Source organism: Polyodon spathula, chromosome 17 (assembly GCF_017654505.1).
Source record: "Polyodon spathula isolate WHYD16114869_AA chromosome 17, ASM1765450v1, whole genome shotgun sequence".
In the NCBI taxonomy this organism is placed as follows: Eukaryota; Metazoa; Chordata; class Actinopteri; order Acipenseriformes; family Polyodontidae; genus Polyodon; species Polyodon spathula.
This window is the reverse complement of record NC_054550.1, coordinates 1,214,740-1,228,912: the sequence shown is the minus strand read 5'-3', so window position 1 is coordinate 1,228,912 and position 14,173 is coordinate 1,214,740. Positions and strand designations below refer to the sequence as shown.

At 35.5% G+C, this 14,173-nt stretch overlaps 1 protein-coding gene across 1 annotated transcript in view; it reads right to left on the bottom strand.

Annotated features, from left to right (window-relative positions):
- The window catches only part of LOC121329625 (protein kinase C-binding protein NELL1-like), a 111,774-nt gene extending 97,692 nt beyond the window's left edge, over positions 1-14,082 (bottom strand). The window contains exons 1-3 of the mRNA XM_041275310.1: positions 13,761-14,082; positions 12,318-12,446; positions 1-151 (exon numbers count right to left, since the gene is read on the bottom strand). Coding sequence (XP_041131244.1) covers positions 1-151; positions 12,318-12,446; positions 13,761-13,809 — 329 coding nt within the window. The 5' untranslated portion in view covers positions 13,810-14,082. The remainder of the gene's footprint in view (positions 152-12,317; positions 12,447-13,760) is intronic.
- Between the last annotated feature and the right edge of the window lie 91 nt (positions 14,083-14,173).

Sequence of the window (14,173 nt, the reverse complement as noted above, 5' to 3'; positions counted from 1 at the left end):
CTGTCTTCTGACTCAAGGATGGAGAATATGACCCCCGACGTTGATGACTTCTGCTGGACAGCTGCCAGGAACGTGAACTCACTTTTATTCCTAAACAGCTGAATCACTTTCTCAGCTATGTGTGGCGAGGCTTGGACTTCTCTCGCCGTATCTGGGAAATTAAATGTGCAAGAATAGTCAGAAATACACATTTAAAAAAAAAAAAAATCTGGCAAGGAGAGGATTACAGCTGAAAAAAAGTGTTCCGATACATGGAAATTAAATAATTTCTCCTAAGGCAAACACTGGTCATAATAAGGGCATGTAGTCTTTTGGTTTGACTTGGAAATTCACACGTGTTTTCACTCATCTTACATGTTAACATATTCACCCCTGGAGGGCTTCCACTATTCCATACAAACGCCACCCAATCTGAAAGCCTGGCCCACTGAAAGGAACGTACTGCTGTAACAGTAAGCATGTTAGAAACTATTCGTAATGCGATGCCTTTGAGGCAGGACATGACTGGAAGGAAGATGTTAAACCTCAGATATCTGATCAAAAGCTAGGCATACATGGGTCTGAGATTTGTTCTTTTTTGTATTATTTAGATGATGATGTAGAAGAATAACCGAGACTGAGCAGATATTCCACACAGCCTTTCTAATGGACACAAGAGACAAACAGGCATTATGAATTCACTAGTATGCTAACGCTTTATTGATATGACCCCTTGAAGCCCTGTTCCATTGATCTGAACCATGGTATAAAAGCCTCAGCTGCTAAATTATTAAAATAGCATCATAAAAAAAGACTTTTCTTTAAAAATAAATATACACTGAAGAGAGTTGCATGCATTGTTAGAGATGTTGATTTCCATTGCCTTGGTACACTTGCTACCCCCCATTTTAATGATATAAATGACAAGCAATCTCAAACCAAACAGTCATGATACTAGAAACTTATGCTTCCTGTGGATTATTTTGTACAAACAACCTGGCCATCTAAACACTCATTACTCCAAACGAAATGTATATCCTCTCACAATCGCACTTATAATGGCCTAATTATAGAATGTTACCGTTCCTCATCATTTTCTTTTGCCGACCCTAATCCAGGTTGTGCACCTCAACATTACAGGCAGAATGGGGCTCAGCAGTGGGACAACAGATTCTGTTGTGCATACTGAACACTTTCTAAAAAAACACAAATGCAGACAGGCTTGAAAAGATCCAAATCCATATACAGCACCTTCTGTTCAGGAAATATCTGTGGCAACTTCATTTTGCAGTTGGCTCACTATGTATGGGCTTATTTACAGCAACAAATGTTTTCACATGCAAATTATACATATACTGCATATAAACTGAATTGAGTAATTATGCTAATTGTGCAGCATGTATCTTTTGCAGATTGTTTATAAAAGTTAAATTAGTGAATATTTCTTGCCAGTAAGCACTTAATGGAAACTAAATGGGGAAGGTAGGTCTAGGAAAGACAGTGTACTTGAAAGATATATATTACATACAAAAGTTATTTTTATCAGTATAAGACTATGCTTTTGCCACTACAGAAAGAGTTAAGCTACTATTGCATTAACTATTTACCCAACTATTTTATGGTTTAATGAAAGATCATCAAACAAATTTAAAAAAAAACTCCCTTATTGGAGGTTTTAGTAATATGAACAAATAGAAATCATCATTGTATTGGATTTTTTATTATTATTTTTTTAACATTTCATGCAGGGTTCTTTAAAAGAAAAAAAAAATATCCATCTCAGTTTTTTTTCCAGGGGGGAAAACTATTTGATAAGCGATATTTTCCACTAGCCAGTGGTGACATCAGTTCTCGAGCACACCCCAAAGCCCTCTTCACCTCATCTTCATGAGAGAGTCGCTTTATGAAATACACTCTGGGGATCTGCTCTAATTTTCAGGGAAATGAACAACCTCCAGAGTGGCTGAGTATCAACATGAAGAAAGAAAGAAAAAAGAAAGAAAGAAAGAAAGAGGCACTAATCGTCTGTTGACATTTGTGGCAAAGATGCTGTTGTAAGCAGTGCTGTCTAGACAGAAGCAGACCTATAGTTGGCCACAAGTCCCTTGTGGCCAACTATAGAAGGCAGTAACTACCCATAGGATTGATATCTCTAGTAGAAACCACTGAAAGTAAAAAAAAGCAATAGATGTAACAAAAAACTAAAGCTATATCGTATAGTGGTATTGTTCTTTTTGGTTTCATTTTTTTCCAAATTGTAAAAAATAAAACTGTATACATATTGAGGGACATGTAATAGTATTGACCACTGCAGCACTAAATTGGCAGAGTGTACAATAGCACTCTGCCGCGGCACAGATTTAACCCCATCTCAAATGTATTAACTGGTCCATAATTAATAAGGCATGGCGTAAGATGGCGCACTGAAATGCGAAAATTCTGATGCACCGGGTTCTGAAACCCTCAGAATGGGCTACCGGTAGCACAGATTAACAGACCAAAAATTAGTGCCTATATACTGTACAATAGGTAGGAGAGGCACTGACCCGTGTTGACTAAGTGTCTTGACTTTATATGTCAGTTTCATGACACCGTGAAAATTATCGTCATTCGTGAATTTCATTTAAAAATACCGTGAATTTTGCTGCCATAGTGCTCATTCCTATCAGCTGCTTTCTGACTTTCTTTTCTGCCGCTTCATAAATCTAATTTAAACATCAGACTTTATTTACAAATGAGCCCCACCTATAATTTGCATGGCTAATGAGCGGCAGAGCGCATTGCACAGAGGAGCGCATTTTGGCGGTGCTAACACAGTCTTAACTTGCCAAGTGCCATGACACATACAGGGCAATTTTAAGGCCTGCGTAAACTAAACGCTATGGCCTTAATGTCGTTGCAAACGCTTCATACGTGACCCCCACAGACCTTAACCCAATGGTATGATTGCAGTTCTGTTTTCAAACAACCAATTCATTTATATTATGAATAAAGCAGATTTCCATTTCTGCTTTAGTTGACACTATAATGCAGCTTAACTGAATCAATGGAAACCCAAAGGGACCTGAGATGAATGTCTGTTTACAGCCCATTTCATGTGTTTTTTTTTTTTCATTCTTACAAACATTTATTGCAATTATTAGCAGAAAGCAGTGAGGCAATCAACTAAATGCATACATGAACAGTAATCCAAGACCTGCCTTGGTTAAACTCCTAACTTGGCTCATTCTGATTGTGTTCAGGCAATTCAATCTGGGGCTTACAGTATTTCAAGCATGAATGGGCAATCACCACTTCTTGTAGCCAACGTATTGTGTGCATATTTTATTGTTCAGTTTGGAGCTCCCGGGATTGTATTTTCAGGTTTAAAATATGCTAATTTTCTTTGAGTTCTTCTTGTAGCTTTTGACATTTTCTTCAGATGCAGCTGCATTCCTTATAAGATCATCCTGCCATACTCAAAGGACTCATGTTGATGCCTCATTTTAAATATTGTTGCAGTTTAATGGGTTTTCATTAAATTAGAAGCTGTAGAAATACAGGGCAAAAGCATGACGATGCCCTATGATCCCTCACAACTTCCGTTCAAATAAGAGTTGCATTTATTAAAATACAATTGCATACGATCTTAAGAAATTGTACAATGAGATTATATTGTAAAAATATTCTGAAACAACTTGATATCTTGACATATATAATACATTGCTAGATATAATGTTAATGTAGGTAATACATTCTTCAGCTGTAAAATACTGCAATTCTATTTGCAACCATTTACCAAGCTCCTATATTTTAATTATATGTTGTGAGCTACAAAGGTTTCCTGAGCCTCAAGCATTACCCTAAAGGTTATTCAATCAATGCACCATGTTTCACATATTATAGCCACAATTCTATGTAATTATGAATTATTTACAAATAACTTTTTTAAAAATCTTTCTTTTATCAGCCAGCACAGTCTTGAAATTCTAAAGACTACCAGTTTTTCTTTCTGAATATACTTGTTCCTTTCAATTAATGACTTGAATTCGAAGGTCTGTGTTCTTTGGTCTTTTTTAACTTATTTAAGAAATTAAGTAAGTCTACTATCATGTACCTAAAGAAAAATGTAACACTTTTTGTGGCTGACATTTTACACACATTTACTGAAAAAGACTTCCTAATAAAAAAACTAAATCAACTTAGAAAAGCAAGAGTGGTACGGTAAGAGGATGAATAAAACATTTGCACAGCTTGAATTGAAAACAAAAACTAAATTACAAACTGACAGACCAGTTCCATTTCAGGCCACAGATTGAATTATTTTTTTGAGTTAACGTACATCGCAAGTAGACTGATTAGTATTGACTTTTGGAAAAGTTTGTTATTGCTCAGAAGTGTACGTGACAAAGAGCTTGATTTCCCAGCTGTGGTCTTGGATACAGAGTCTCGTACTAACAGGGCACCCACCTTCACGTCTATTTCAAACTGATAAACCTTCGAGAGATAGAGAGACTACAATATAAAATGAAGAACAGATATCCTTCAGTATAAGAAACTGTAGCACTGAGACAAAGAAACTCCCATGGTGGTTTCTAGACAGTCGTATTGGATTGGTGGTTATTGTACCTTTCACGTTTCAAGTCTATAAAACAATACAAAAAGTTAGAGGGACAGCAAACGCATCATGCTTCAATGAAACGCTCTTTGGACTGTTGCCCTGGAAACCTTTTTCTGCCAACTTTATTGTATTCGTCGTTGCTTCCCTAAATCTGCCTCTGCATCAGTAGCAACTGTCTTTTTAGTAAATGACAACTCATAGGACTATTGCAACTGGATTCATAATGTCGTTCCATATTGCATATAAAAAAAGTAATTAGTTAATGTATCTGCAAACAGACTCTAGAAAGAAGAGAATTACAGCAGAAGAGAATAAAACCCAAAAATTGTGTTTTAAGGGAGTTTTAAGCAGCCGAATATATTTCGACATGCAGGAATAACTCTATACATAATGCATAACGTTCTTTGCCTCTATGGTTACTGCATGTCATGTGCTTCCCTTCAGAATTGTCTCTTTTTGTTTTTGTCATACATTATATTACTGTCCCAAGACAGGTTCTAAACGTGACTGCAATGCAGCCTTTCACTTACATGTCACTTTAGTCTTTATATGCAGTTCAGCAGCAACAAATGTCAGTAGCAAAGCAACAAGAAACTTCTAGTTATATGCAGTTTCATGTACAGTCTCATTTCACCATCAAAAGATTTCTAACCAAAGGAACTAGTCAGAGTTAATAATAAAAAAAAAAAAGTGTTGATGTTACCCAGACAAAGATGCTCCTTGTCCTATAACTCATTGCACACTGCCTTATTTTTGGCATACAATCCAGCTATAATTCTTTTCTATTCATGACCAAACTTTATTTAGTCCATTGTGTTTTTCATTGAAAAGAGAGAAAAGTAAGATAGCAGATGAAATGAAATCCGAGTGGTGGCTCATGCACGAATTTTAAAGCAAGCGCTGTCAAACTTGCCAATATTGAGAATACAGCATGGTAAAAACTCAAAACGGTACGGTTGATGAGTCATGAAATACAGCAAGTGAAACGTGATTAACTGAGAGATCCTCAGCAGTCCGTAATTCAAGACACAAAAGATTAAAACATGTCTTTGTGTGATTTTTTTTTTAACAGTGTAATGGTGTGAAATAGCTATGCTTTGTTTTCAATTATTCACACAATACATGAATTGTTGTTTTCCAGTGATAATTTAGCTTTTTCAAAAAATCACAATAAAACAAGATTTATGAAAAAAGAAAAAAAAATGTATTTCTTTTTTTTTTTTTGCAATCCCTAAGTTCTAATATTTGCAAATTGAACTCTCAGGTTCCAGGCTGGAGATGAAGTGACATATTTCTGTACCAAACACAGTCTATAATCAGTTATCTGTCACCAGGTGTTGCAAGTGTAAGGTAACAGTTAAATAAGAGTGACAGAGATCTGACTGCATGTACTTTGCACTATATTGGTGTCTATCCCTTGTCATTATGTCTTATGTACTGTATCTGTGTGAGACAGTTGGGTACATGAGAATAGACTGGTACTTGTTGGATCCTTTCCGAGCTGCAGTGTGTGTCATGACAGCATTGTGTTGTATTTTTTACTACAAATTTTAATCAACAATTTTTTTTTCAAATACCCATAAATTACAAGCTTCCCATCTTTTTTTAATATACTGAAACACTCTTTCTGCATTCCATTGAGGAATGGAGCGCTTTTGATCAATTGGGTGACGTTACATATATAGTCTACTTTGTATCTAAAATTCAATTTGCATCTAAATTTAACTAAATATAATCCTCTATTACATCTGAACACAACAGCAGACCTGTGTTAAGGGTCTCTCTACTCTAACTACTTTTAATTACAACATCATCATAACACGCAGTGTCATTGATTACAAACCCTGCAGCAGGCCATTGTCTGAGTAAGAGCTTTTATAACAGATCCTGTATTCATGGCAAAATCTAATTTATGCTGCTACTTATATCAGTCTACACCTTGTGTTTTCTGACCTGTGCACAAAACTGTTAATGTATCACAGCATGTGGCTCTATTGAACTTGGCTGTATGCTCTTACACGACACTTAAGAACAATGAAATCAAGTACTTAACAGCTGGTTTCTAAAAAGGATTTAAAATTTTAAACAGCACTGATACTTCTTTCTAATTCTGTTTCAAAGAACAAACGTAAAACGATATCGCAGCTGACGTATCATTTCCCGTGAATAAACTACCTTATAAATCATATCGTACGCAAAGGAAAAAAAAAATTATAACGGTAACATTTTCGTTTTGGAGTGTTAAAAAAAAAAGCAATGGTGCTCTACCATAAATAGATGTTTGCAAGGGCTTGTCTGTAATACATCTGCCAGACCAGTCTGAATTTGTACAATGTCCCATTCCTATGTCAGCATTTCTCATATTCAGCATGTACTGTATTATTGTATGGCACCTTCACCTGCCGCTGAACCACAGTAACATATTTAGTGCATTTCCTCGACCTTTATAATGTTTTCCAGCTGAGTGCTTCTGTTGCCAGTACAGAAACGTATTCATTTGTCTCTGCAGAGATATGTAACTGGCTTTGACATTGCTTAGAGAACTGAAGGCCTTGTTGTATTCCCCTGTACAAAAAAAAAATCATGGCATTGTGACTTTTTTGTTAGCTCCAGCTGTGGCTACTATATTACAGAGCCGGAGGGCAAAGTTGAAAGGTCACATCTAACATGAGATTTATACAGCTTTTAACTGTTTTAAACAAATGCAAACTGAAGGGAATAGTTTGTGGTTTATAATACATAGCCGTTGGAATATCATGCTGCATCTCCCTCTAAGACAACATAATTATGATGCTGTACCACAACTGGTCTCTGGCTTAATGGGGGGATGTAAGCAGTCTGGTAATTGATTTTCTTTATAATTGACATAAAACCTGAAAGTAAAAAGGATGTCTTGCAAGAGGGACAACTACTGCAAACACATAACTTTGCCTGCTTTAAAGCCTTTCTCTTAGAAAAGTTTACCCCAATACATGTGTACAGTAATTGTACAGTGTATTCTAACTCTGATGGTTAGATTGCATTACCAAAGTTTACCATGGTTTGCCATGTTTTAATAAGCTTGGCCATACCTCCCAAGGCTTTACAATGCTTACCCATGCTTTACCATGTTTTCACCATGTTTTATTACTCTTTGCCATGCTTTTTCTATTTTACACATGTGTAAGAGCTGTAGCCTACAAAACCCAAAGGTATGTCTAACAAAATATAAGGTTGCCAGGTTGTAGTTCCGCTAGTTGACAACCCAGTAACCCCTTCTTCAGCAGCAATAATTGAAGTCCCATGCAGGGTTGGAAGGGATGCAAATGCACCCCACATACATAAATGCAGTTAACTTGAAATGCCTTTAAAATGACAGAAACACAAACATAAACAAAAAAATAAATATAATAGTTTTGCACTTGGATATATTACAGCATTGCACAAAAAAACAAAAACAAACACTATGAGTCACATTGCACATAAAAAAGCAGCTTAAATGTTTTCGTTATAGTGGAATAAAATCATATTTTAATAATAATGCACTGCAGGGGGTAATGAGCAGGGTACTGTAAATAATCAGTAATCAAATACAGAGCTGAAATTGACTACAAAAAAATGAATCTGTAGGACAAAATCATTAAGTGATACATCTTTTCTACATCTATCCCATCTCTCCTGCAACTCTCCAGACTCCACTCTGAAAGTAAACAGCAGCTGTGCATAGTAGCCTACAGTATAGTATGAAAGACATGTTTTTTTTGCAACTCCCTGAAGACAGATACAATAATACAATCATATTTTTTCAATACTGTACTGTATCAGGTAATAAGCAGGATACAGTAAAGAAAGCAGTTATCAAATGCAGTGCTGGAAACAAATATATTATACACCCACAGACTACTGGCTAAACAAATACATGTTTAGGGATAAATTAATGATTTTAGAAGCAATACACCATTTCTGCATCTCCTCCAGCTCTCCACAATGTATTCTGCCAGTAAACCGGAGCTGTGATTGCGGTGTGTGACATTTTGTGCACCACAAAAAAATGTATCATGTGCACTTTAAAGAAATATCACACCCATTTCCTGAGTCGGACAAGGACGCTCTCTGTATCAAAATAAAGGTAAGCGATTAGAGAGTAATGACATGTAAGGATATCCTGAGATCTTTGAACAGTTATATGGTTACATAGCTTCATTTTAAACACACTGGGGTGAATTTGCACACCCTGTCGCCGCCAAATTCCATGTCTTATGTTTGTACTGTATGATGTTGATGATTTTAACAAATATTTGACAATCAAGGATAGTCTACAGGTTATTCATTTAGCCATTAAAATAGCGTTGTAGTAAAGCACGTGCATGCTTGAGAAAATGATTCAGATCACGAAACTAAAGGGATTTCAATAGCAGTTTTAAAATATGTTTAAAATGTGTTTAGTGTTCTGAGTATGATTGCTGCACTATTTGAAATGCTATGAGGTTATTGCTGTTAAGCACTCATTTAATTACAACTCATTTAATTTTTAATCAACATTAGGTTGAAGGAGAAAATCTGATCTTTTCTAAGACCTTGAAATTAACAGCGAGGCAGAGATAATAACTTTGTTTGGAGTTATCAGTTGCCCTGCTCATTAAAAGAGGGGGCATGGGATGTAGACAGAAAAACTGAACTTGTTAAGAATTATAAAGTGAGGGTAAATATTTTTTGTGATTATTGCACATCCTGGTAATGCTTAAGAATTCTGCTTCACATGCTTCACCAGAACAGCTCACAACTCATGAATAAAATATGAAAAGTTTGATAGCATCCCTTGCAGAGGGTTCAGTGACAGTCAACGTGCCTGGGATGCTAATACTCTCCTCCCTCTCCCTCCTGAACTGTCAGTTTTTGGATCTGAAATGGGCTTTCATTTGAAAATTGGTGCCCCATGTGGCCACACTGTATTGTGCTGTTGGCTGAGGCAATAACCCTAATGTTTATAATACATTATTACCTAACAGAAACAGCAAGTGGCAATGTGGTACGAGGACCCCCTTTAATATTTTTTATATCTGTGTCTTAATAAAAACCACAAACAGTACAAAACCACTGTAGGAGCTTCCAGTGATGGCTGGCACAGATGTTTAATATTATCTTGAATAGATCTGGTAAACATGATTTCAGTTCCAGTGCCGAACAACAAATGTTAAAACAGACAATAATCTTAAATTGTGCATTGTTAAGCTGAATCAGCATTTTGGTATAGGGATTTTGTATAATTAATCTAAATTGTAAAATGTAGATTTTAACCTGTCATAGTTTTTTATAATTATTATTATTATTATTATTATTATTATTATTATTATTATTATTATTAATAATAATAATAATAATAATAATAATAATAATAATAATAATAATAATAATAATAATAATAATAATAATGAGAGTAATGTTAAATAAACCAGCTGCATCCACTAACATTTATTCCCAATCCTTTCAAATAAAAAAGCACAAAATAAAAAAAAAAAACACTGACTAGTGTAACGGGTCACTGTAAATGAGATTTCATAAAGGAAACATTTACTTGAATCTTTTTGGAATTAAAAGTATAAATGCAAAACTTTTCTTTGTGACCGTGCTAAGTGAAAAACGGCAGGGGGGGGGGGGGGGGGGGGGGGATTAGATTGGATTAAAAGAGGAGGGTTTTAAATAGTAGCTGCACATCACATACTTCAAGGACCTTCAGCACTGCCTTTTTTAAATCATCAGTAGAGCAATTGATAGCATAGCATTTCTGGTGGTGTTTTCGGGTCCATATGTGGAAGTTTGCTGGGAGAAGAAACTCGCTGCCACACTTTGAGGTGTAAGCCTGAGTATTTCAGGGTGAATAAAGATCCCATACTCCTCCTTCTACACTCATGCTACCCCATTCCAATGCAGTATAACTGTATGTCTCCAGTGCACTCCAAGTTAAAAATTAATCTTTTGGGCATATAACTCAAAAGAATACTTTATATTGTGTACGACTTCCACTGTGCTACCTGTTTAATATTATATTATGTGGGATCTCTTTATTCTCTATTGTCATTTCTGCCTAGGTTATTATTTGCCATGGTTACTTACTATTCTAGCTAACAACTTAATGTGCATTGCCAAGAGAGACATTTAAAAGTCGATTCAGTGCAAGTGAAGTAGTTTCCCCAAGTAAATGAAAAATGGAACCTTTGGGGGTTGAGACAAAGAAAGAAGACGATTCACAGGAGAAGAATCTGGTGTCATTTCAACGATCATGTGAAAGTAATTCCTATCGTTCCGCCTTAAAATTCGTGGTTTTTAACCCAGCATACAAAGCAGAGTCAAGGTGGCACAGAGAGTTTTATGTAATGTGAGAATTGAATTGCACAACAGGGAAATGTCACTTATTTCCAGCTTATTATGTCAGGCTTCAATCAGAGTCTCTTACATAGTATGAAGGAGTATAAGAAGCTGAAATACATTTTTAAAGAGTGCTAAATAATTTACAGTGGGGGAAAAATGTATTTGGAATTCAAATCAAAACCAGCATTTCACTTGGTTTCTGCTTCATAAAATCCATACAAATATTAAGTAAAAAAAATAAATAAATGTATAGTAATACAGTATTGAAATTTGGCATTTGTTTTGGTGCTAGGATCCTGAATAATCTGAAAAACATTAATACCCAAAATCTAATAATATGATATCTGGATCAAGCTTCTACACTTACAAAAAAAATAAATAATCGTCCACAATTCCTGGAGGTAAAGCACTCATTTCTACATGAAATATTCATGAAGTTATAATATTAGTAATGCAATTTAAGTATACTTAAAGCAGCTGCTGCAAGGGAGAAATTAAATGTGAAGTAATTATCAGACAGCACTCATGGGAGTGTCTTGGTTTGTGACCAAAAATAACACCACCTTGTGCAGGACTGGTTGCTTTATCTCCCCTGCAGGCTACAGCAAGCAGAACTAAAAAGATTTCTAACCACAGATATCATGAACGCGAGACCCGGGACATCTTCTTTGGTATACATGTTTAATATCGATGGATAAAGCGCTGACCCCAGCCTGTCCTTGTTAAGTCAATTGTGCACACAGTACATCACAGTAAGTTCAAAAATAAATCACCATTTACAAACCTGCCAACTCACATTTATAAGCCTGTTTCTGCTCCTTAGTTTTCTCCACCATGCCATATTTCATTTAGAGACGCAGATACCATATCTCACTTAGCTATCCTGCATGCAATCTTATTTTTAATTACACGGTATAAAGCTGTTTTAGGTGGTAAATGAATGCCATAAATCATACCTTCGAAGCAAAATCACTTTTCCCCCAGTGCACAAACCTGGCTTTACCCAAATCAGTGTCTGATTCCTCATTGGAACACATGAAACATGCTGTGGTTACACTGTACAGTCTTGACGTAACCACGTGAGGTGTAAGCTTATACAAAATTAACCAGTTCATGTGTTATATATTGATGATCTGCCATCCAGACATCTATAACACACATTACAGATGCAGTGTTCCTTTCCCCTGGGGTCAGAGGGGGAACATACCCCTCACTTTGGGAGGCACATAGCAAAGTCTTATGTCAAAGGCACTGTACAATGTTATTAGATCAAACCTTAAAGGTTAATTTTGAAAGAAACTGTTAAACAACAACAAAGAAACAGCTTCAAGCTGTACATTCTAGAGTCCATACTGCCTCAGTGGAAATGCAAAGAAGTAAGGTGGATTACCTTGAAACAAAAATGATTTGCTATTGTTATGTAGTCCGGCCACTTGGATTACTCCAGCAGTTGCATTGACTAAATCCAGTTCGGTGATAATATCAATGTGTAACTCAGGATCCATTCCAAACCCTAAAACTACACAAAAGAAAGCAAAAAACAAAATGTTGTTATCATTTTAAAAAAAAAATACAATCAGACGTATCAACGTATGACACATTTCACTTTATTGGAATAACAGGTCCTATTGTTTCTAATAATCATGCTTTTGTCGTTTTTGGTTGTTGTTGAATTAACAGTTTGCTCATATTGCCGTGCAGTAATTGTGCAGTCGAGTATAGCTGCTTGTCGGAGTAATCGGTTTCATTTCCCTGCGGAGGTGATGCCAGAATGAAAAACAAAAAACAAAACAAAAAAACAACCCCCGTCCCCCCCGTCCCCCTCCCCATGCCTTTTCTAAAAAGTCATTTGGGAAGGATGTTACCATGGCTGACTGGTGCAGATTACTGCACACTTTAAGGCTTGTATCAAGATTGAAACCTCTTTTCAATAAGAGTAAATAATAATTAAGAATTATTCAACAAGCACTGCCACAATGCCGAAAAGATTTATATTGTGTTATCTATGTAATTGCATTACCTTGTAGAAATATGCAAATAATAAGAATTACAAAAAAAAAAAAAAAAAAAGTTCTGAGGGGAATTGCAGCATCAAGCATTGCTAATAATTGTATAGTCACAATAAGGTTTGCATACACTATATAGTTATGAACAAATAGTATACATTTTGAATGTATTCTCTATTTATTGAATTCACTTACTATTCGGTCAAGACTATATATTGCAGCAATACTGTATACAACAACGGCACTGAGTCCCAGATGGACTTCTTTAAATCGCGCAATGCTTTACAAATACATGTTACCCACACGATGCTCTTCATCTAGCACAGGCAACTGAAGATGTACGGGTGCTCTTCAATTTTGTACAGAACTTGACTTCTGTATTCATGTTCATGCAATTTTAAAGGCTGATGTAGCACTACTAGCTGAGCTTTATTTGTAACATCCTTTGTTTAACATTACGGTATCTGTTATTTGGTAACATATGTAAAGTTTTGCACACACTTATAATAGAAATAACACTGAACAGAAGCAATTACATGTTCTCGCCAATGTCATGCAGCAGCAGTATATATATATATATATATATATATATATATATATATATATATATATATATATATATATATATATATATATAAGAATTATATTTTTTAACCTAAAAACTGCACAGATAAACTCTGACACAATGATGTTACATGCAAGTGTATAAAGAAGTCAAGTGTTTTTATATATATATATATATATATATATATATATATATATATATATATATATATATATATATATAAAGTACACAATATATATATATATATTATTAAAATGCTTACCTGGTTTTGCAACGAGCAGGACTGCTAAAATCATCAGAAAACCGTCCATTTGTATTTATTGTGTGTAACTCTGTACAGTTTCCACACACACAAAAAAAAGACCAGCGTTGTGGATTTCAGTGAAATCCAAACTTGCTCCCAGGCTGCCTTGAAAACTGTGCCAGCACCGCTGGTGTTGTACGCTGCTCTATGGAATAGCCCACCCCCTGTCAGAAAAGGGACACTCCAACCTTCGAGCTGTTCAATGGTAATTGACCTATAAAATGCTTACAGTTATTTCCAGTGGTGCTTGTGGTTGTAGCGTTTTGAGACATTTGTCGCGTCAACCAGCTTTCTTATAATTAGCGTGTTTTTGTTATTAGAAAATCTGTTTCAATTTTAAAACATACCCCTACAAATGTAATAGACAGACC